The following is a 22622-nucleotide window of genomic DNA, read 5'->3' as shown; positions in this document are numbered from 1 at the left end:
GGAATGTGCATTACTTGCAGTTACTTTATCGTGTCCTTTTTGACCCTAAGACTCCTACATACCTTAAAAATAAATTTGACTTCCTGCACTGTGAAAGCTATTCCCTTCGTTCAGTGGATAGGCTTGTCCTGTGCACACCTTTCCATCGCACGCGCTTTTATGGTGATTCTTTTATTATTACGGCCATTAAACTATGGAATTCCTTACCTATACCCATAAGGCAAGCTCAAACTCTATCTAAATTTAAGAGCCTCATACGTGACCACTTTTTAAATCTTGCGTTTGAATCGATATAGTATTTTGTATTTGTAGTATATTTTATAGTATATTATGTTTATATTTTTATGATGTATTTATATATTATTATATTTATTTTATTTATAGCATTATATTATTATATGTATTCTATATCTTTTGGTATGGTATATTTTATCTTATTTTAGTGTGTATATTATGACTGTATTTTTAGTAACATCTATTTATGTTTAACTTTTTACCTACCTCCGCTGTAGTAATATTGTTTTTCACACAATCTGTTGGTTGCCTGGAAGAGATTACTTGTTAGTAATAAGGCCGCCCTCTGTGTTGTTTGTACTAGTTTAAGTCCTATTGTACCCACTTTTGTTATGTTGGCAGCACAATAAAGTGTATAAAATAAATAAAATGCTCCATTTTTGAGTTAACTTTAAACCACTATAGATTGAAAACTCATGAATATAATTTTTAAATTATTTTAAATAATTAACAATAGTCCACTGTTTACGATTCCATAGTTTGTAATAAGTGAGCTATATGTTAGCTGCGCCCCGCGGTTTCACCCGTGTGGCTCCGCTTCTATTGGTCTTAGCGTGATTATAATATATAGCCTTATAGCCTTCCTCGATAAAGGGCAATCCAACACTGAATGAATTTTTCAAATCGGACCAGTATTCTTGAAATTAGCGCGTTCAAACAAACAAACTCTTCAACTTTATAATATTAGTAGAGATTAGTAAAAAAATCTCTTATATTCAGAGCCACGGATCTCTGAACAATAATAGGTAATTCTGAAAATATTTATAATACTACTTTATCAAAGCTATTTGCTGAAATATGATAAACATTTTTTATAATATGCATTCGTTTTGTAGGTATGCTAGTTGGTTATAGAGTTGACCATTTCCACAAATGAAAATTATTTAAAATATCTAGTTACTGGTATTATATAATATGGCACGTAATATACCAATCAATTAGCATTGACTAATTTAGCCTTGATAAATTTAAAAAACAGTAAACAAAATTACTTAAATAATTTTATCACATTATAAATTCCAACTTTTGATTAGATTTCATTGATAAGATAGCTTGTTGATTTTAATTTCTATCCGTGATAATTGTACAAAAACTACAGTTTTACACATAACTCATTTAATTCGTTAATAAGAAACGTTATACCGTCGAAACAATACAATATCGTGTTTACAGCTTGACTACTGCCTTGCCGGTATTATCACCAGCTAACATTCCAATAAACGCATTGAATATGTTGTCGAACCCTTCAGTAATAGTTTCCTTTGTCTTTATTTTTCCTTCGAAAACCCATTTACAAAGTTCCTCAATTGCTTCTGGCCAACGGTTAAGCCAACGGTGAACCAAAAATCCTTCAATTTTCAATTGCTTCATAACAATGTCGAATTGTAAGATGGGAGCCCTTGGTAACTGGGAATGATCGTCATTATAAGCACTAATACTACCGCATACAGACACTCTGCCGAAATTATTCATGTGGCTTATAATTGTGCTGCTCATTTCTCCACCAACATTATCGAAGTAACAGTCCACACCGTTTGGAGCAGCAACTTTAAGTACTTCATTAAGATTGCAAGTCTTGTAATTATACGCCTTGTCAAATCCTAGCTCATTCTGGAGCCATGCGACTTTATCATCTGTTCCCGCAAATCCGATAACCTTGCATCCTTTAATTTTAGCAATTTGTCCCACAATGGAACCAACTGCACCAGCTGCACCAGTCACAACAACAGTTTCTCCAGCTTTGGGTTGACATATTTCAAGGAACCCAAAATATGCTGTTATTCCAACCATTCCGGCTGCCCCAATACCAACAGACGGGGACAAACCTTTTAAATCAGGCAGTTTGTAGACAACGTCAAACATTGTTTTGGATTCATTTGGACTAACAACGCAGTAATTACACCAACCACTGTGTGTAACAACCTTTGTACCAATGGGGAAACGAGGGTTCCTGGTGTCTTCCACTTCTCCCACATTAAAACCAAATTGATCGTATGGTTTCGGATATCTGCTATTATACGCTCTTTGGTATGGATCAACACTCACCCATTGGGTTTTAACAAGAAGTTCTCCATTTTGTAAGGGCGGAAGATCGTATTCCACAATATCAAAATCTTCAATCTTGGGAACCCCTTCAAAAAGTTTTTTCACAACGTATTTGCGAGCCTTAACCATGTTGACGTATTCTAACCTTCACAATCGGTAAGTAACTGAGTGAATAATCATTTTTATAAAATCATACAATACTGCCGGCGCATTATTATCACTGATAGATAGTTGTACGATGGGTTATCTCGTATATGATAAATATAATCGCAAAAATGTGTGCCATAATAATTAAAGATATTTAATTTATTAGTTACTAGCTTTCCGTCCGCGGCTACGCCCTTGTTGTCAAAGAAAAGTCCGCATATTTCCCGTTCCCGAATTTCTGATAAAACTTTTCCTATGTCAAAACGTCACTCACGTGTCACGTCTCAAACTGTATCTGTACCGAAAATCCAAGTTTAAGCGTGAAGAAGAGACAAACTGATAGAGTTACTTTCGCTTTTATAATATTAGTTAGGATTACAATCTTATCATCTTAATTTCAATAATAGAAAAAAGTATCTTAAATTCATAACCTCAGATCTCATCTGAATAATTATAGTTATATTGTTACCGAGTATTTCACACGGTTTCCAAGACAACAAAAAGTTCGGCCGACATCGAAGGTGCATACTTCACCTATATAGCTATTAACTATAGAACTAGTTTCGGTTGCTTTACATAAACTGATGTTTGCTATCTGTAGAGATTGCTGTTAGATGTATTTAATGAATGTATTTATTAAAATAAAATAAAACCGTAATGACTCTATGTTTAAATAAACATTATAATATGGTGCTTATCTCCTCCTACTTATGGAATTTCGAAATGTACTAGATATTTAGATAATATATTCATAGGTTCTAGGAGAAGGGATTCAATCTATAATAATTCTCTAATCGTAATTACCTCATATTATTAACTTGAAAGTTTGAATTAATGTAAGTTTTCTTTCAATTGTATTTGACACAATATCTACTCTACATTAATTAATTTCATAAGAAAATCAGTAGGTAGGTAGTACATAATTTAAATGAAAAAAATTCCGATCATTACCTATTTTCCGCGTATTTGTAAACAAAACTTAGGCCTGAGTAGCAAGTAAGAAATAATGGAATAACGTCGAAATTCTTATATTGTTCTTCTAATCTTTATATCTCAAATTGATGCAAAAAAATCTGATTCCCAAATTAAAAGCAAGTGCTTTTGAAACAAAAGGTGTATCGAAATTATGGTTCGCGTAATTGAGCGTAGATTCAAGAATAATTGTAATTTGCATGACAATGAAATCATGGAAAAATTAACTGGTACTTATTATATAGAGTTTTTTAATCGTCCATTCTTCGTAATGCCTAGTCAATTATTATATTGAAAGTTTTAAACAAATAGAAGGTACCTATACTATGCCACACCTAGTTCCTAGACTATAATTTACAATTGTATTCATATATTTTATCGTGTTACATTCATTATAGGACAGATAAAACTGAAAAAATAACGAAAGAAAAACTTTCGGGAGTAACGCTTTCGTATTTTATTACAATATTCTTAGTGACATAGGTTTTTTATTCAGAGTCTTGCAACTGGGTCCGGTGTACCTAGTTTGTTAAAAATATTTTACTATATATTGGATTAAAAGTATTCAATTAGATTACATTTCGCAGCACTTTCATTCTCGATAAGCAATTTTTATGGATATAAAATTGGCTGGCCTATAATCGTTGATCTGTCACGATCTACTTAGCGCTTTGATTTGTTTGTTGACACCGATGGCTTTACTCTCATTTATGGGTGTGTAAAAACTTGAAATTTATATTAGATTTATTAACTAAAATAATATTTGATAGTAGAACGGCTTAATTTTAACCAAGTTCATCGCAATTACACAGAGAGAAAGTTGGAAGTGTTTGTTCTTATAAATTTAATTTGAAGCAATAAAATGTTTGGGAAATGAAATTTATAATAACTTAAACTACATTTTTAAATCTGTTCCGAAAAATTGGGAGCAACCGTATTACATAGGTAAGTTTACCTAAGGGTTGAATACAACAATAAAATATTAAAAATCCCTTTGTATTGAATATCGATCGTCTATTTATTCAAATTATTGATACCAATATTTACGTCCTCCAAAGAGAAAATCATATAATATAATATTATAAATCTACTACTTAGTGCATTCCAAAAAATCCTAACTAAACTCTTTGACATGAATCGTTTTATATTACCAGTATCTAGGTATTTTCGTAGACAGAGACATTAGTTACTTAATTACTGGATGGTGACATTTTTATTACTTTAATAAAAACAGTTATGTACTTATAAAATAAGAATATAATTTTGCCTAAGTTTATAACAACTTATTCATTTTTGTTTACAGTTACATTATAATTAAAAGGCGTTAAAAGTTTTAGTATAAATAAATTAGAAAGCCACCTTATTACTTTTTTGGAGTTCAGACAAAAAACGTTCTAAAATTTTCAAGATAACAAATTAGGTAACAGTGAAAAATATCTTAGATTTAAACAGTTTTTAATATACATAATAAAATGTCGTAGGTATTAAATATTTTCAATTTTAATTAAATATGTGTACTTACTTAAATTATTAACCAATAAAGTACTATAAAAAAAACTGAAATTTTCAATATACGTGAAGGTAACGTGTAAGTATGATAATATGAGATGAGGTTTAGGTTTACATTCATGTGTTTGCGGTTTTATTTATCATTAATGAATACAACTATTTATTTACATACTTTAAATCTTTTGATATTTATTTTATATTCTTTTTGTTACGTGGCTTTACATAAAAAATAGGCATTAATTAAAAACTGTAACTTTATCTCTAAAATAAGCTGTCTCTACCATAATAATATCAAAAATAATATCTACATTATTCTATTAAGCATTAAAATAAAATTTAATCATACTCACAATTAAAAAAAAAAATTACTGGTCTATGGAAAACTGCATTATCGAATATATGTAAACTGCTCATAAATAAAGCTTCCATTCACTACACTTCACGCGGATGACGTACTATCACTTTGCCCGGCGTAGCGCAACTGCCTAGTGCCTGTAAGTTGTAAGAGTATCCCCATTGGTGCCCACATATACCATAATAAAGTTTTCAAGCAACGTATAAGCTCTACGGATAATATGCATTTCTATGTATTTGTAAGTTTACGGTGATGAGAAATAAGCGAAATGTAATATTTACATTTTATTTTAGTTACACAATAGGAAGAGAAAAGGGAAGGTTAATCTCATTTACAGAATTTACGGTCAAATTAGCTTCAGCCCGTGCATCTTTTAATAGCATGGTAGGTACCTGTATAAATTTCGCTCTTACTCAAAACTAAAAATGATATTCTAAAATCTATTTCTGTGATACATTTTAACGAAGTCTGATCAGAAAACGTTCTATCTTTTATCTACATTATAAACTATTGCGTTTATGACAAAATTTTATTCGCACTTAAAATAACTTTTTTTATTTACATAATAAAAGTATTTTCTACAAATTGCCAAATTTCTTATAATGATTCAAATAAATATTAAAAGGGGAATAAAAAATCATTATTTTCATCTCATTAATTTGTAAATAAGATGACCTGCACAGCCTATGTAATTAATTACTGGCAAGATGCTGGCCAGAAACATTTCATATTACAATTAAAAAGTAAAATAAAAATATTATCTTCACCTGCATTTTCTACATTTGAATTTGGAACGGTCTATGGGTAGCGAAGCATGTCACTCCCTCGGACGAGGTGTACGTGCATTGACCGTGACGCTAAACCATATGCTACGTGGGCTACAGATTAAATAATAACTAATTGATCATATGACGCATAGCAGGTTACTGGACGAAAGCGGTACAACGGAAATGGCAATAAAATGGGTCAGAACTGCACATTTTTTATTGAGATTAATTTAAGTTTAGTGTATCTAAATATGTATGAAAAAATATTATACGGAGTGTACGGTTAGGTTACCCCTTTATTAGTCAAGTTAACCCATTGTAAGGCACTTGTTTTTGTAAGCTAGGTACTTTGCGTAGTAATATAGGTACATACTTTCTAAGTTTTGTCACGCTTGCTTACAATTAAACAGGGTGCTGGGTATTGTATTCAAATGTGTATGTGCCATTGTGACCTATTTCAGTAGTAAGTAGTAGAGCGGAGTAGTACGCAAATCGCATTAAATAATGGAAGCAATCCTCTCGTCGATAAATTCTCAAGTATTAGTATATTGTTGATTTGAACGTTGCTTAAGTAGGTACAAATACTTCAGCTTTAATTAGTTTTTTAATCTGAGACAGCTTGTTCATAGATTTATTAATATTATAAAATAAATCATCGTTTATCCCGATGTTTGATGACATCTCTATCAACAAACGTTCACAAGAAGAGAGGTAGATCCAATCGTATTTTAATCATCCAGCTGAATTACAGTTCAAACGAGCAGAGGTGACTGATGGCAGAATTCTATGTACCTAATACCTATCACTCAGACATTCATATGAGTAGGTATTGGAATTAAATGGATGAAAAAAAACAACACGTTTTGCAATAAATTATTTTTTTATTATAACTGTAATATTTTGCTTAACATACGAGTGATGACACAAACTAGATTAAAAAACTTCATTGAATTATCTTCATTAGATAACAATAAAGAAATAAGTCCTCTACTGATACTGACAAATTGAATTCTACGAATATAGATTCTAATAAAAGATATAATAATTTAATAATAATAAAAAAATATATATATGTAGTTAAGTAGTTACTTAAGTACAAAATTTGATAAGATTATGAATGCAGAATGCTATTTTGGCACCTAATCATCATAGACCTGAATTTATCAAAAATGATACTTGATGATCATATAATATTATCTAATATCACAGATAATATAATAGGTAATACTACTAATATATAAAAATCTCGTTCTAAAAAAACTTGTAAACGACTTGACCGATTCTCATGAAATTTTGTGTCATCTATTTTTCATACGCCTAAGTGGGCGGAAAGTTTGCCGAGACAGGTATTCTAATACAATACTATAGTTGATGATATAGTCGTCGTGGTTCACCGATGTCGTGCACCGTTCCTGTCACGGTTATTGGCTATCGACTTACGTGTTTACTGCACGCACGATGCTCACTTGTAATTTGCAGTGGATACGCGTGAATCTTACAGCTTATTATATAATACTTTGTATTCAAGCGTGACGGATGAGTAAAAGGTCCACTGTTTCCGATGATAAATGACAGGTCCACAAGCTTACGGGAATAGGACTATTTGTAGTGGAATAGGTACTTTATACTACAAGTCAAGCAAAATGGAATTATTCAGGAGAATTATGTATCAAAAATTATGAATCTAAATTAATGATTGATGATGATTAACTACTTACTCATAGCATTTTAACTTATAAGTTATATGCTATGTTGAAGAAAAGATAAATATTTGTAGTCCTTTTTAAGTTAGTTAACATTTTAGTAAAAAATAATTTACTAGCATAGATGATAGAGGTAACACTACCTATGACCTATCTTAGTGTAGGCGTGGCGCTATATCACGTAATAATATATACAGAATGCTCTGCTATTTAACACCACAAGAAAATGTTCCTCAGAATTCGATTTTGGATAGCACAGTTTGCTTTTTCACCATAATTCAAGGAATAGGAGAAGGAGTTAATTCTATGACAAAAGGGTTAGTCGTGACATCCCCTTTTGCATAGTTTAGGATATAGGATTTTGGGAAGTTCATAGGTATGAAATAAAAATCAGAATGGTTATCATATATCTTAATTATACTTTAATTTTATAAAGTAAAATATATACATTTAATAACTTTTGTATCATTCATCTCACAAAAATATATTTAATGTTTACTGACATTTCAATTACTACAAGGCCGACGAGCTCAGTATTATGTATTAAAAAGTAATTTGAAAGTATATTGTTTCGACTAGAGTCTAAAATTCATAGGTTACAAAATAAAAATGAAACATAAAAATTAAAAGGCAAAATATAATATGAAGGCATTTTGCCTATAATGAAAAAGTATGCTCGATAAAAAAATATTACATGAAATAATTATTAATGATACTGAATCAAAATACTTTCAAAAATAATAAAAGTTAAAATATTGATCTGACACATATTTGTTTCGTTTGCCTTGTATATACATATAAGTTTACAGCATTCACACAAAATAACAACCACAATTAATATACGATAAATTTTAATAATAATTAATTAACTACATATTTATGAGAGACGGTTGATGCGGAAGCAGAAATGTGTGGGAGGGATTAATTCCTTTATTTAAAAACAGGTAATACTTTTAATATTTAAAATAGATATTTGTTTTTGTACTACAAAATATGTTCGGCTTATGAATTAATAACCGTCCCTCCCTATTGTAGTTAAAATATGTGTGGATCTGGATTATTTTTATAATTTAACGTGAATATGATTTAAATTAAATTCTGACTAGAACTTAATTTGAAATCATTTGAGCACCTTGGTAGGCGCAAGCTTCATAGACTCGAGGTAAAGTAGTATACAATTTACTTCGCAATATACGATTATCTTCAATGTCTATTGATAATCATTTTGCAGTCGGAGAAGGTAAAAGATTTTTTTATTAACAAATGTTATTTAATATTTGTTCTACATAGTATTTATTTAGCCAAATATAAACAAAGTTATTGTTTATACCTCTTCTATGTAACTCGCGCCTCAATAAACTTAAAATTAATCAATACATAATCACATAAAATTCATCACATAGACACTGCACATTCACATCAATATTAAATCGTTTAGAATAAGTGGTTATTTTATACTATTTGTATTGCTTTTTAGGCACAGGAGTAGTAGACTTTTGGTCTATTAAAAATATAAGCAATTTTAATACATTCCACAATAATGTATCTAGATCTATTCTACAACTATGGCATGTTTCAAATAAAAGTTATGAATCGAAATAGAATTAATAATTACGTGTTTTATTGCAATTGATCTACTATGACAATTTGTACGAATACACAGTAAGATGTTTAGTTGCACAAATATTTTCGTAAAAAAAAGGTTTAAATAAACTTAACGCGAGAGCTGTGAAAACAACCACTTAATACATGCAAGGATCAATTGAAAAATTTATAACAACATCAACTACTATCTAGCATTTGGGCCGACGTCTAGTCTTCTTCTACAGGTTTTAAATTGTTTGTATTCCATTAAATTACATAAATTTATAATTATCTATTTTATATTTATTATCTAACACAAATCCATCACAATAACTTTAGAATATCAGTTTTGATTCGTTCGACAATAATCTGTACGGTTTCCTTAATACTTCTAGATTTCGATTCTTATTATATTTTCTAATAATATGTGTATAATATATTTTAAGGCTGCTTTTAGATTGAGAATATTTGTATATAATTCCTATTGCTTCGCACACGCTTGTATCGATTATTTGCTTTATTTGTTCGAATCTATCTCATAGACATTTATAATACTTCAAAGAATATTTTGTAGATATTCCAATAAGAAAGCAGTCTCAGATTTGTCAATAAAATCTTTTACTTCATAACAAGATACAATGTGTTTATAACATATTTATATGTGTCTATTAAAATTATGATAATAGTCCGCTTAGTAATTTTATACATACTTTATAAATATCGCAGCTAAGTAATAATTATCATTGTATTTATAATTCTGAAATGACTAGAATTTATCAGTATCCATAGAGAAGAGTAATTTAGATCCATTCGATATACGTATAATTTCTATCTCTACATTTAACTATCTAATGATCATTTAATTATTAATATAATTATGTATATACATTTTCAGAATCCAACATAATTTTTGACTAATACTGAGCACACATACAATTTATAACATTTTAGTGAATAACTTTAATATGTAAAATTTAATGAAAAACTAATGTGGTCACACTTCAATGAATATTGTGCTTTAGTGTGCACAATGTTTACAATCTTAAGAACAATTAGTGATTTGTCTATGGACCAATTTATATTGCCATATTTTGCCCTACAAAATGATGCAACAATCTTACATGAGTGTAATATAGAAATATGGTAGGTATTTAAAACAGACCTATAAATATATTTGACTATTTAAGTATCTATTTTGTGATAAACGCGAAATGGTGCATCTTATACTGTTTTAATTATTTTACTTATATTTAATCGTGTAATATGAAGCAGTGATAGGTTATGTTCATAGTTTTAGGCCCCTAAATAACGATTTGTAATAAACGCCTTTTTACTATTATGAGAGCAAATATCTATAGTGTGGAATGCTACTTATATATATTAACTACTGTTTTGAGTTCTTCAATAAATAATGTCTTTATTGAATGATTTTTTGTTTTATTCGTTGCATTACTTAGGACAACGTAGATATATTATATTGTTTTAAATGTTGAATCCCTCTATAATTTTTAACGACATTATATTCTATTTTAAGATATAGTAGAGATCAATTCCGTTATTATAATTATTAAACATCATAAATCATAATAATATGGTATCTCAAAGATTTAAATTATTACCTAGAAGGAAAGGTACCTAGGTATACCTAAAGAACTCTATTAGGAACTTTCTCTTAGGAAAGTACAAAGGGTATTATAAGTAAATTTTCCGCAATTTTGATAAATAAATATTTCATATGAAGTAAATATAATTCCCGCATTACTTTTGATCAATTAGATCGCACTTCATAAAGGGCAAGGGATTTGTTTTAAAATAGTTATTTTTTATTTATGCTTTAAACGTTAGGTGGTCGTAGAACAGTGATACATATAGATCCACGAAGAATTCTTAATAAATCAATAACTTCAGGTGTCTTCATTGATGTTACGTTTTCATCGTTGACCTGAAAGTAAATAAAGTAAAATATAATCTTTGGTTTTAGGATAAATTAATAATAGACACGGTTTATATATAAATAAATTGAATTTTTTATGTATTGCGTCTAATGTTATTCTAGTTTTAAATATTCTGAAAACTAACGCTTTTCAATTATTTTACTATTTCAAAAAAATATGTATGTACCACAAAATAAAATGCCAGTTACACTACAATGCGAATTGAATAATCAAGATAATTTGAAATTTCTTTACATCCAAACAGCTCATGAATAAACTCTGATAATATGTATGGTCTATGGTGGGTCTATGAATAAAAACTGACAAAATGTACCCTACACACATTGAGGTATATTACTACGTATAGAGAGGACACCACGAACAAAAACTGATGGCGGCGCGGGGCGGCTAGTGAGTCATACACTTTGTAGATATTCTGCCTCTTATTACTTATAAATTAAAACCAATCAATGTAACAAATAAATATTGTTTATCTATTAAAAAATATGAATAAATTTATCAATTAAAACCAAACAGCATAACAAAAATAAATTGGTGTGAGACGATTGACTCTAACTCGTGTTACAAATAGTATAGTAGAGATGCCCTCTCTAGTACGTAGTACATAGTAACTCAATGCCTACACACGCTTACATAGACACTATAACCGCATACCTGCAGTATGACGTCACCGCGCCGCAGTCTCCCGTCCCTCGCGGCCACACTGTCGCTATACACCGCTGATATATAACTCTGCCCGGATTCAGGGTGACTCTGCACACTGAATCCTAAACGACTGTTCCACCCACGGTTCAGTTCCACAGTCACTATCTGTGGGTGACAATAATAAATTAATGGATGTAAAGTAAAATTATTTTTTTGTATCACACGCAAATCTATAGAGATGGTACCTACTATAAGACTATACTATGCAACTAAGAATAGGATCGATTCTGCGCCATTTTGCGAGGTCAAAGGTATTAGTTAATTCAAACTCATTCATAATCAAATTAGGAAATAACATTTGTGTTCTTTAAATCTGATGCAAGAGTTAAGCAAAATAAATGTAAAATATTATTAAATAAAAAAAGGTTTCCAAGTAAATCATTACGAAAAAACATGAGCCATGACTTTAAAGTAATGCTATATTTAAAAATATGTAATACTCGTAATAATCTGGAAAAACATCAATTACTTACTGTTGGTTCACTGCTTGTTGTTTCGACTGGCGGCTCAGGTTTAATATTTTCCTTCTGGACGGTTTCTAGCTCCGTTGGTTTCGGCGTTTGAGTTTCAATTACAGGCAGTTTTACTTTTCTTTCATTATCAGGTGACAGAGCAACGCCTTTCCATTTCTTTAAACCATTTCCTGAAATAAAAATAAGTGTAAATATTTGATTACTAGCTGGAACCCACGGCTTCACTTGCGTGGTACGCAGGTACAAATTAGCCTATGTGTCAAATTTCATACAGATCCGATCAGTTGGGACCGTGTTATGTCAAAGTGTTACAAACATAAGTACATTATTCAAACTTTCGCATTAATATGAGCAGGATTAGCATTGGAGTACAACAATTAGAATAAATGTTACCATCGTCTTTTTCAGATGCACTATCAGCTGTGGAGCTGTGCAAAACCGCACTTTGGTAGGTTGGGTTCGAATGCTTGAACCTTTCATCACTTGATAACTCCGCTGGCATAGACACTGGTTCGTCAGAATCTATTGGAAATGCCGCCTCATTGTATCTCTGTCGAGGATCTTCTTGGTACGCATTTGGGGCATCTAGTGTATCATTGTCTAGATTATTTAATTCATAGTTTTGCGGTATTACTGAAAAGGAAATATCATTATCAGTAATAAAGTAATTACACTCATTTTTGCAATTTAAATGACATTTGTGTGTTAGGATATGATGTGAGTGACTTTTTTATAGCTACAGGTGTGCATTAAGGTGTTGCAATGCTTAATTTAGATATGTGTTTTATAGATGATAATATTATTGTTTGAACGGTCTATTTACAATAGCTGTATGTTCAGATGCATTATATATTGAGAAACAAAAAACGCAAGGCATAAGAGTGCAATTGAAATAAAAAATCTTAGTTAAATACATCACCCTTTTTATAAAGTTTTTTGTTGTATTTTAACGCACAAAAAGCCCTAATTTGTAAGCTGTTCAATTGCCTCTCAGACACACGATATAAGATATAACATATACTTTTGTATTGGCATTGCATCTAAGCAGGTAATTTTATAGAGCTAGGTGCTAATGTACATACTACGTAAGCCTAAATGGCTTGTGAAATAAAAAGTGGTTAGGTTTGTACAGGTACATGATTATATATTTTGAGGAAGCTACTGTCCTTTAAGTGGTTCGTCCTAAAGCATAGCATATTACGTATAATTGGTCACACAAAACATTTGGCAGATAAGCCGCTGACTGAAGAACATAGGTTTGTATTATCAACTTTAATATTTTGCCTCTGAGTATAATGTCCACTGTCCTGCTTTAGAGTTTTATCACAGATTCGGTCCGAATTAGAGTCTTCAATCAGCGTAGATTTTAATGGAAAATAATGATATCACGGTAGGAAGGTGTGCGCCGACAGTGTCTCACCTGTCAGGCTTAGCTTTTGATTTCTACATGAAGGCGGAGTCGTAGGGCTTGTAAGTACAGGCTTTTTCTGCTTTGTTTCAATACCAGCTATTGGGTTTGAACTCAGCTTATCAGTTATAATTTCTTCATCTCTATTAGAATTAATAATCAGAGATGTAGGACGTTCTATAGGTTTATTTACTACTGATTGAGTTGGATTTTCTATGGCTTCTGAACCCTCAGATGGAACGATGTCTTTACCTTTCACTGAAGCAGGTTCTGTGGATTGTGATTTATTGTCTTCAGTATTTGTATCTGTCGAGTTTTTTTGCAACGATATTGGACCACTTATTGTTTTCGATTTAAATCTTTTAGAAAGAAGGCGTTTTCTTATCGAGTGAGATCGTGAAAATCTTTGTGTTTTAGATCTTTGAATTGTCGGCGTATGTTGGTTTTGAGTGTTATTTTCTACATTTTGTGTTATTTTTAAGGGAACTGGTTTATTTTCTTCTTTGATTGCTGATGGGACAGTTTTATTTTTGTGATATTTTTTCAATTCCTCAATAGTTACTGCACAGGTGCATGTTATTATTGGTTCCTTACAAGTTTTTGTAGGTTTATCTTTAACATCGCTTTGTAATTCTGATTTTACATTTGTTTCATGTTTTGTGTCTAAGTTTAAAGATGGAGATTCAGCAATATTTTCATAATAATTTTCAGGTTTGCTCTCAATTGTCTTGCTTTGTGTTAGTGGGTTTGATACCTCGTCAGATTTTACTGGAACAATGCACTCCTTGAAAACGGTTTGAGAAATTTTTGTTGTTGAAGGACTATTATGGGGGACGACGGGTTCTTTTTTTGAACTATGTTCTATCGAGGATCTAAATGAACTTTGTTTGGTAACTTTAGATGCCGTTTGGTTGGAATCATCATTTGATTTGGTTGTAGTAAATGGCTCTTTTTCTGTCGTGATACATTGTTCTTCATTGGAATTCTTTTCCTTTTTTGTTAATTCTTTTGATTTTCTTGAACCACCTTTTCTGGGTGGTCTAATTGGTACTATTATAATATCATCAGGTAGTATTCTAATCATATCATCACACAATTCTATTTCTTTAGTTTGCGTAGCATATGGCATAGGTAATGGCGTTCTACAAGTACATTTTGGAACTTTTTCTTTTACATCACTTTTCAAATCTTCAGAATATTTTGGTACATCCGTATTTACTGAATTACTAGTTTCCGTTATCTTGTTTCTTCCCAAATCTGTGCCAAAAAGTCTACTTGCTTAGTGCATTGCGTGTATAGGTTACATGTGCAATTAAAACAAGCTCAACATTTTTTATTTAGATTTTTAAAACACTTTATTTAAAAATGCTAATTATAATTTAGCTTTATGTTTAATTGCAAATAGGTAAAAGTGCCGATTACGTATCATTGAATACTTACTACGAATATAAATTTCTAAAATTATACATTATTTTACATTAAATTAAATATTTAGGAACAATCTTTGAAATCAGAAAAACGAAAAAGTATTCAAATAGGAAGTCTAAAAAAACATAAAGTATCAAACGTGCACGCTTTTTATCATCTGTTGTTGGTAAGATATAATTTGAATTAAAGGTTGAACTTATACGAAAAACCAAAAACATAGTTTCAGTCAGTGTGTAAAAACAAAACAAAAATAATGCACCAAATAATATGCAAATTACGACAAAGTTACCATTCGGTTGTTCATAGTGGTTGTTGTCCTTTGTAAGCTTGCGGAACTTTCTAGGTGAGAGACAGGGAGAGCGCGATCCGTCGGCCGCGTCGGGCGTCAGTCGCCGAGCCGCTAAGTCACAAAGCATGGACACGGCTTCGGCCCTGAAAAAAATAACGTAACATGAAAATTAGATATACCAGAATATCTTCTTAAATGGATTCCTAGAAAAGATATTCATCTAACATCGAATATTTATAGTCTCTGGATTATAGTGTGTATAAATATCCGTTATAAGGTGTAAGGTCACATTATTATGCCATTTTCGAAGTTGGATTTCATATGTAAATCTCCTAAATAAAAATGATTTCATTTCTAAATCTTGCATATCAGGTTTTTACCGTCACAAAAACATAAGAGTGAATAATTTTAGTAGAGATGCGATCGTTTTTGTTGTACCCGTCGACGCGACGGCTCATTGTATGCTCATTAATTTATACATCTATATAATATTTTGCTGGCCAAAAATTATAATTTTAAACATTTAAAAATTAAACCGTCGAGTAAAATTATTGACAGAAATTGAAAGTTCATACAACAAAAAGAAAGTACAATAACAAGAAAAATTTAAATTACGCCGATTTATTACTAAAACAATACCTCAAAGGTGGTTTCGGTTTATTCAGCGGCGCATCCGAATCAGTGGGCCCCTCCTCCTTGGGCGACATGGGCGAAAGCGGCGTTGCCGCGTGGTCGCGGTACAGCCGCAGACGCACTTCTGAGTCGCACGCGCGCAGGAACGCGACCGCCTCCGCGTGCGACATGTTCGACATTGGCGTGTCATTCACCTGCGAAAAAAGGTTATGTTTTATTTATTTATTTAAATAGGTATTAGGTACACATCACAGCTGACAATTTTGACTAATAATTATACACAAATTTAATCACATGTTGCGGTAAAATGCCAGCCAAAGTGTATGTACACAGCACATTTAAAATTATTAAAAATTACATTATTTAGCACAATTCATGGATCAAGTAAAATATTTTTTTTAAATACATGTCATAAAATAAATTGAATCTAAATCATAGTAGTTATGGTATGATAAATAAATTTTTGTATGTGATTTTTAACCTTTTCATTTATTTTTTAGCGTTAAATATATATTTCTAAATATACTTAATAAATAAAAAAAACACTCATATCTCTTTCTTTTGTTTTATTAGATTGTGAATTGGCGCAATATTTTTTATGTACTGGTAAAAAATGTCCTTGGCGAGAAAATTATAATTCGTGACTTTCTGACTACGTTACAATAAAATATGTTATAGTAATGCAAAAAAAGGAAAGCCATACTGATGATAAATATATTTTACACGAGCAGTTTTGAAAAAATTAGCAAACATATAAAAATCATTTTACAATTTATTTTTTTCTTGTTTTCATTACATTGTTTACCTGTAAACATAAAACAGGTTGGATAACTTTCATAGAAAAGTATCATTAAAGCATTATTCAGAGCCATTTGTAAAGACATAACAAAAAGGTAACTATTTCCTCGGATCATGCAAAAACTCCCCTTAATGTTCGCCATGCACGCAAATTGACATGTACTTGTTAGATATATCACAGCGATACGTGTTAATTATACAAATGTAATGTTGAAGCCCAACATCCGCAATACCTAGCCAATTACTTATGATCATTTCTATTTTATAGTGATTAAATCTCTCGTATAGATTGAAAATGAATGAACCCTGTGCTGTGAGGTTTTACAAAACCATATCTTTTTTGCTGTCGTACCACATATTCAAGTTTTTATCATTCACTCGAACAACTTTTTGTTGGGTTTTTGTTTTGATTGCAATTTAAAAGTGTGGTCATTATTACTTAATCATAGCTATATAATATATAGCCTTTCGAAATTCGATTATTTTATTAACGTGGCGTGGTGGAGAAGTATTCTCCATACATACAATAAGACGACCAAGTTAATACGAGTATAATCTATATATATAAAACTCAAAGGTGACTGATATAGTGATCTATCAACGCACAGCCCAAACCACTGGACGTATCGGGCTGAAATTTGGCATGCAGGTAGATGTTAGGACGTAGGCATCCGCTAAGAAAGGATTTCCCGAAATTCTTGCGGGAACGGGGAAAAACGGGGATGCACGTACAAAGTCGTGGGCGGAAGCTAGTTGTCTATATAATTTATCTATACAATATAAAAAGCCGGGTTATTGAAAAACAAATCGGCAAATTACTAATACTAATAAAAATTGCATACCGCGACAATCCTGTCCCCTGGTTGTATGCGTCCATCGCTCAACGCTGGCTCCCGCACTAACGCACGCACGTAGTGACCCAAAGCGCTGTGGTCCTCTTTACGGAGGGTGAAACCCAGGGAACCGTTCACTTTGGTCATCACTATGTCGAATTCCTGAAATTTAATATTTTTAGAGTAAGAAGTGGTTAATGAGGCGTAAGAGGCGTAGGAGCTTTGAAAATAATCTTTTTTGGAAGAATACTGCGGGATGAAGTTTTAATGGCCGTCTTTGCTAACATTTACTCACATATACCTATAATTATTCTGAGCAATGCATACATATTTACCTACAAAAAAATTAAGGTTTTATATAACATTAAGTAAGTTATCTAGAAATTTGTATTTACTAAGTAAAAAACATTGTTTTACATATTGAAGGTCTTTATAAATACTAGAACATTTAAAACGTTATCGTAACACGCAAGGAACGTTCCAGTAATTTCGCATTGCACACCAATGAACAAAGATTACAGGTAACGTTCAAGAAATCCTTAACCAAGTACATGCCTCATTTAAATAAAGAATACATTACGTAAAACCCTAACTTTATGTAAACGAGCAATAAACTAGCAGCGCTCGCAAAGCTTTCATTTGCAAATAGAGCAGAGATTTAAATGAGACAATAAAACATTTTTAAGTCACGTCACGATCTAAAGAGTAATATTACGAAGGTAAATTGGATATTTTCAGTAAGGAAAGCATAAATAACATTTGTGAATTCCATTAAATAATGAAGGTGCTCGTGATTTTTACCAAAGCTATTACGATAATTCACTTACCACCGATCCATCACCCTGTGAAGCGTGAACAGAAAGCTTTATTAATTGGGAGCGAGATGTGCTCAGGGTACTAGCGATATTAATTTTAATTAAATATTTTTACGTCATGCAACATCTATATCAGCTAGCGTTATTACAGTGTGAAAAATTGACTTGCTTGATTAATTGCGGGCTTAATCCGGATCAGATGTTAATTAAATTGGGATAAAGAATTTGTAAAAGTAATTTGTAATGTAATTTTCTAACAGCAAAATATGAGTTCATTTTTCTAGAGCTTTTGTTTCGGAATATCATTCATTATTTAAACTCACTTCAGTTGGTGGAACATTTTAATCTCCATGAAATAAATATCCGACATGTTTTAAGCGAAATTTCTCCGTCCGCATAATAGCAAAATAATTATATGTAAATCACAACATGAATGCAACATTAAAGAACAAGAAAACACAATCTAATGTATACAGTTGCATTATCATTATTTACGACAGGACCGCTTGCAATATAAAATACTTGCAATGCTTAGCGGTAATTCTGTATATTTATAATAGTGCTTTAGGGCTCAAGTAACGTTGAGCTATCATAATTATTTCCAAGCTTGGACTATGTACGCTTCAATTATGTAAATTGATCCGGGACATGTACCGATTGCTGTGTGAATAAGTGATGGATAGAAGACAGATACGTAATTACGCTTTGAAATCGATAATGGATGAAAATTACATAGAATTCGCCCTGTTTATGTGAAGCCAAGATTTAAATCGATCTGCTGCCTATTTATAAAATCTTTTTGTAATCATAACATGTTATTAAAGTCTGTACCTGTAGTTAACAATAACATAGTAAGCAATGTAACGTGTATTTCGAAGAGTTTTTTACACAAATACCCGGATTACCCGCGAGGAAAAATTCCCATTAAAAAGTGCAGCCAACTGTAACTACGGCTTTGTTTCTCGATTAGCCCAAGTCTATATACAAATATGTGAAATACAAGAACTTACCCCGTATTGTATATCGTAGACGGGTAAGGGTCGGTCGAGGTCCGGTAATTGCAGGTCATGTCGCCGGTCTTCAGGGCTTGCGTCCCTCCGACCGCGGCCCTCGGACGACGATGTGGTCGCACTGCTTGTTGTTTGCGACAACCTGTGATTAACGTATATTTTTAATCAGACATATTGTTTATCTGTTCAAAAATTAAACAGACAGTTCTTCGAATTGCTGCGTTAAAAATTAATTTATAAGCATTTCCTGACAGCTTTGAAGAGTTCGGTAGTGGCTTGGGTAGTGGTTAATAAAAAAATATGTTAGTTAAGAGTTTCCATATTAATTAAAATATAGAAAATAAAAATGCATGCAATGTTATTGCTTAACAAATACTAGACAGTTTTGTGGCCTCATTATAATTTTATATGCAAAAATTTATATGATTTGAAAAGAGTAAATACAGAGCCGCTCTTCTTGACTGCTCTTCTCTATAGAAATCGCTTTCCAATTACCATGGAAGTAGGTAAATATTTTTGTATGTATTATGAGTTATGACGATTCAAAAGCGCTTCTAAAATAGTCTTGTTATCGAAATAAATATTTAACTTTGGGACATTTACGTGTAGGACATCAAACAAAACTTTATTAATATATTTATTGACTTTCATATTTTGTAAAACGTACTAAATTACGTAAAATTGCTTGAAGCCGTCTGAGCCAAGCAAGCCTTTTACTTGGAATGTAAATTAAAAACTGAAGATTAGCCGCAATAAACCACTATTCCAACCATGTTTTAATTAGTTGAATATTTCTTTGTTATCGTTCGCGAAATCAATTACTTCTGAAGTTTTCAATTGCATTCCGCGAAGCATTTTATTTGCAATGTTTGAAAGTTAACTGGAGGTATTTCCACGAATGTACTCGCTAAAGACAAAATAAATAAAAACAATCGAGTCGGTAAATAGATATAAACTTCCATACAAGCGCAGATACAAGTTTCTTCTTTCTTCTTGTTGTAGATTTATAAGATGTAATTATCGTGTGTAAGGGTAAATAAAAAGTATTTTTATTTCTAATCTGATTATTTAAACTAAATTTTACGTTGTGTAATAAAATTTCTTTCCATATTAATTATAAATGAATTTAACATGATTTCATTCTTAAAGTTATCTTTCCCTAATCACTATATTTCGGACACTAGACAAACGTGGTCACGATTATGTCTTCATGATAATATAGGTAGGTCCCTTCAGAGACCGCGTAAGCGTTTATACATTCTAGACAAAAAAAGTTGTAGTATATAGTATGTCAATCCTTGAATAGCGTTTATACACTCTCCACCAAAAAGGTATATATAGTTCGCACATTACCTAGCATGCAAAGGATGACAATTCAATGGGTCCAGAGGCAAATGCGGCGGGTGTGGAGTCCTCGCTGGTGGCGTGGGAGGGTCCGGTGGTGTGATGCTCTCCAGCACATCACTTGGTGGTCTACACACTCGCAACTCGACCCTGGGAGCCGCTGTGCGGAGGACTTCTAGCGCTTCCTAGAAAGATGTTTATGTATTTTTTATTTATTACTGCCGTGCCTGCTTATATGCCGCGCTTATTCACCCCCAAATGTGTTATTCTAGCTTCCTAAAAAGATAAGCAAATTAAGACAATGAGTGTATTATTTATTCATGACGTAGGAGTAAAAATTCATATATTTTTTCATAAAATAAAAACGAGCGTCCAAAGGTCGATTTAGGTGCATTGGTCCTAAGAGGTGGCGATAGATCACGTCTAAATTGTGAGTCCTAAATTATTCAATTAGCATGCTCCTACTTAGCACATAATTTATATGATTAGAGAAGTTTTTATTTCATTGTATCCATAACTATTTTTTTCAGAAAACGTTTTACTAGAAATATGACGATAGTAGGTACTAGAATAAACTTTTATTATTCTAACGAACAGGCCTTTTATTTTCATTACAATGGATTCCATTTAACATGTTCTATTTTACCATTCCACTTCAAATGTTTGGAATCAATATTATAGCAGTATGAGTCGAAAGTGACAATCAAGGGGACCTTAAATGCATTATTCCCGTCTATTCGGTTTCATGAATACACGAGAATCCTGTTACAAATTCTGTATGTATAATTCGTGTTCAACTCACGTAGTCCACGATTGTTTAAAATTTAAACTATCAGGAAGACTTACTCTGGTTTTAATGGAGGATATAAATTCAACTGGAATAGGATTGTGGGTCAATTATTGAAACGTCTATATAAAATATTTATCTAAATTGCATTCAGATTTTTTTATAAACTCGTAAAGCTTCGTTGTGCACTTTCAGTAAAACTAATCTTTATGTCGAATAAAAAAATAAATTTTACAAATAAATTTAGCTCTGAAAATATTATACAAGTACTTGTTAATAATATGCCAAGGTTTTAACTTTTAAAAGGCTATTTAAAAATGGGTTTATTGAGATTATAATGGACTATCATAGTTTGCGTAAATTGTTAAAACCTAAAGCTTTTAAACAACCAAAACTATCCACTACGAAAAATAAAACAACAAAGTATCTATTCTTGCCTAACCTAAAATTATTAGAATAATATGCATTCAAACAATAACTAAAGTATAAGATCATTATTATTCTAGCGTTAGCGCTAAAGTTATTTTACGATAAAGTTTCCTCCAATATTTGTTCGGAGAATAAATTCAATTTCCCATGGCCATTTATGGTGAAACCTATTTCGGGGAATCGGCAGAACCTCTGACATCGAATATTAAAAGCGTATTAATTGCTTGAGTTTCGGCGCCAATTACTAAAAGATTAAGCGTAATCGTGACTGGATTAGACTAGACTGACTTCGATACGATAATCTGATTTCCAGCTTTAAGAAAATAAGCGTAAAAGAC

The 22622-nt window shown here is 31.5% G+C and overlaps 3 protein-coding genes across 4 annotated transcripts in view; all 3 read right to left on the bottom strand.

Annotated features, from left to right (window-relative positions):
- Nucleotides 1-5445, bottom strand: part of Cad88C (cadherin 88C) — a 45604-nt gene extending 40159 nt beyond the window's left edge. The window contains exon 1 of the mRNA XM_090120704.1: nt 5319-5445. The gene's annotated coding sequence lies outside the window, so the exon portion shown is untranslated. The remainder of the gene's footprint in view (nt 1-5318) is intronic.
- LOC149909103 (prostaglandin reductase 1-like) lies at nt 1394-2520 on the bottom strand. Its single transcript, XM_090120703.1, has one exon. It carries the CDS (start codon nt 2467-2469, stop codon nt 1462-1464), a length of 1008 nt encoding a protein of 335 aa, XP_089976829.1. The 5' UTR covers nt 2470-2520; the 3' UTR covers nt 1394-1461.
- Nucleotides 5446-8519: 3074 nt separating the features above from the next.
- The window catches only part of LOC149909101 (uncharacterized), a 55274-nt gene continuing 41171 nt past the window's right edge, over nt 8520-22622 (bottom strand). The window contains exons 5-14 of one of the 2 annotated variants that reach the window (XM_090120702.1): nt 21078-21253; nt 19725-19866; nt 17909-18061; nt 16275-16462; nt 15636-15778; nt 13931-15175; nt 12904-13143; nt 12511-12680; nt 11987-12142; nt 8520-11319 (exon numbers count right to left, since the gene is read on the bottom strand). In XM_090120702.1, coding sequence (XP_089976828.1) covers nt 11212-11319; nt 11987-12142; nt 12511-12680; nt 12904-13143; nt 13931-15175; nt 15636-15778; nt 16275-16462; nt 17909-18061; nt 19725-19866; nt 21078-21253 — 2721 coding nt within the window. In that variant the 3' untranslated portion in view covers nt 8520-11211. The remainder of the gene's footprint in view (nt 11320-11986; nt 12143-12510; nt 12681-12903; nt 13144-13930; nt 15176-15635; nt 15779-16274; nt 16463-17908; nt 18062-19724; nt 19867-21077; nt 21254-22622) is intronic. The other variant, XM_090120701.1, reaches the window with a different exon arrangement.

This window comes from Colias eurytheme, chromosome 4 (genome assembly GCF_061535395.1).
Source record: "Colias eurytheme isolate Ceu_HAF_F1 chromosome 4, ilColEury1 Martin Lab GWU primary, whole genome shotgun sequence".
Lineage (NCBI taxonomy): Eukaryota > Metazoa > Arthropoda > Insecta > Lepidoptera > Pieridae > Colias > Colias eurytheme.
This window is presented reverse-complemented; position numbering and strand designations above follow the sequence as displayed.

Bases quoted from the DNA above. Each gene is read 5' to 3' on its own strand.
- LOC149909103 (XM_090120703.1), bottom strand. From the start codon at position 2,469: ATGGTTAAGGCTCGCAAATACGTTGTGAAAAAACTTTTTGAAGGGGTT.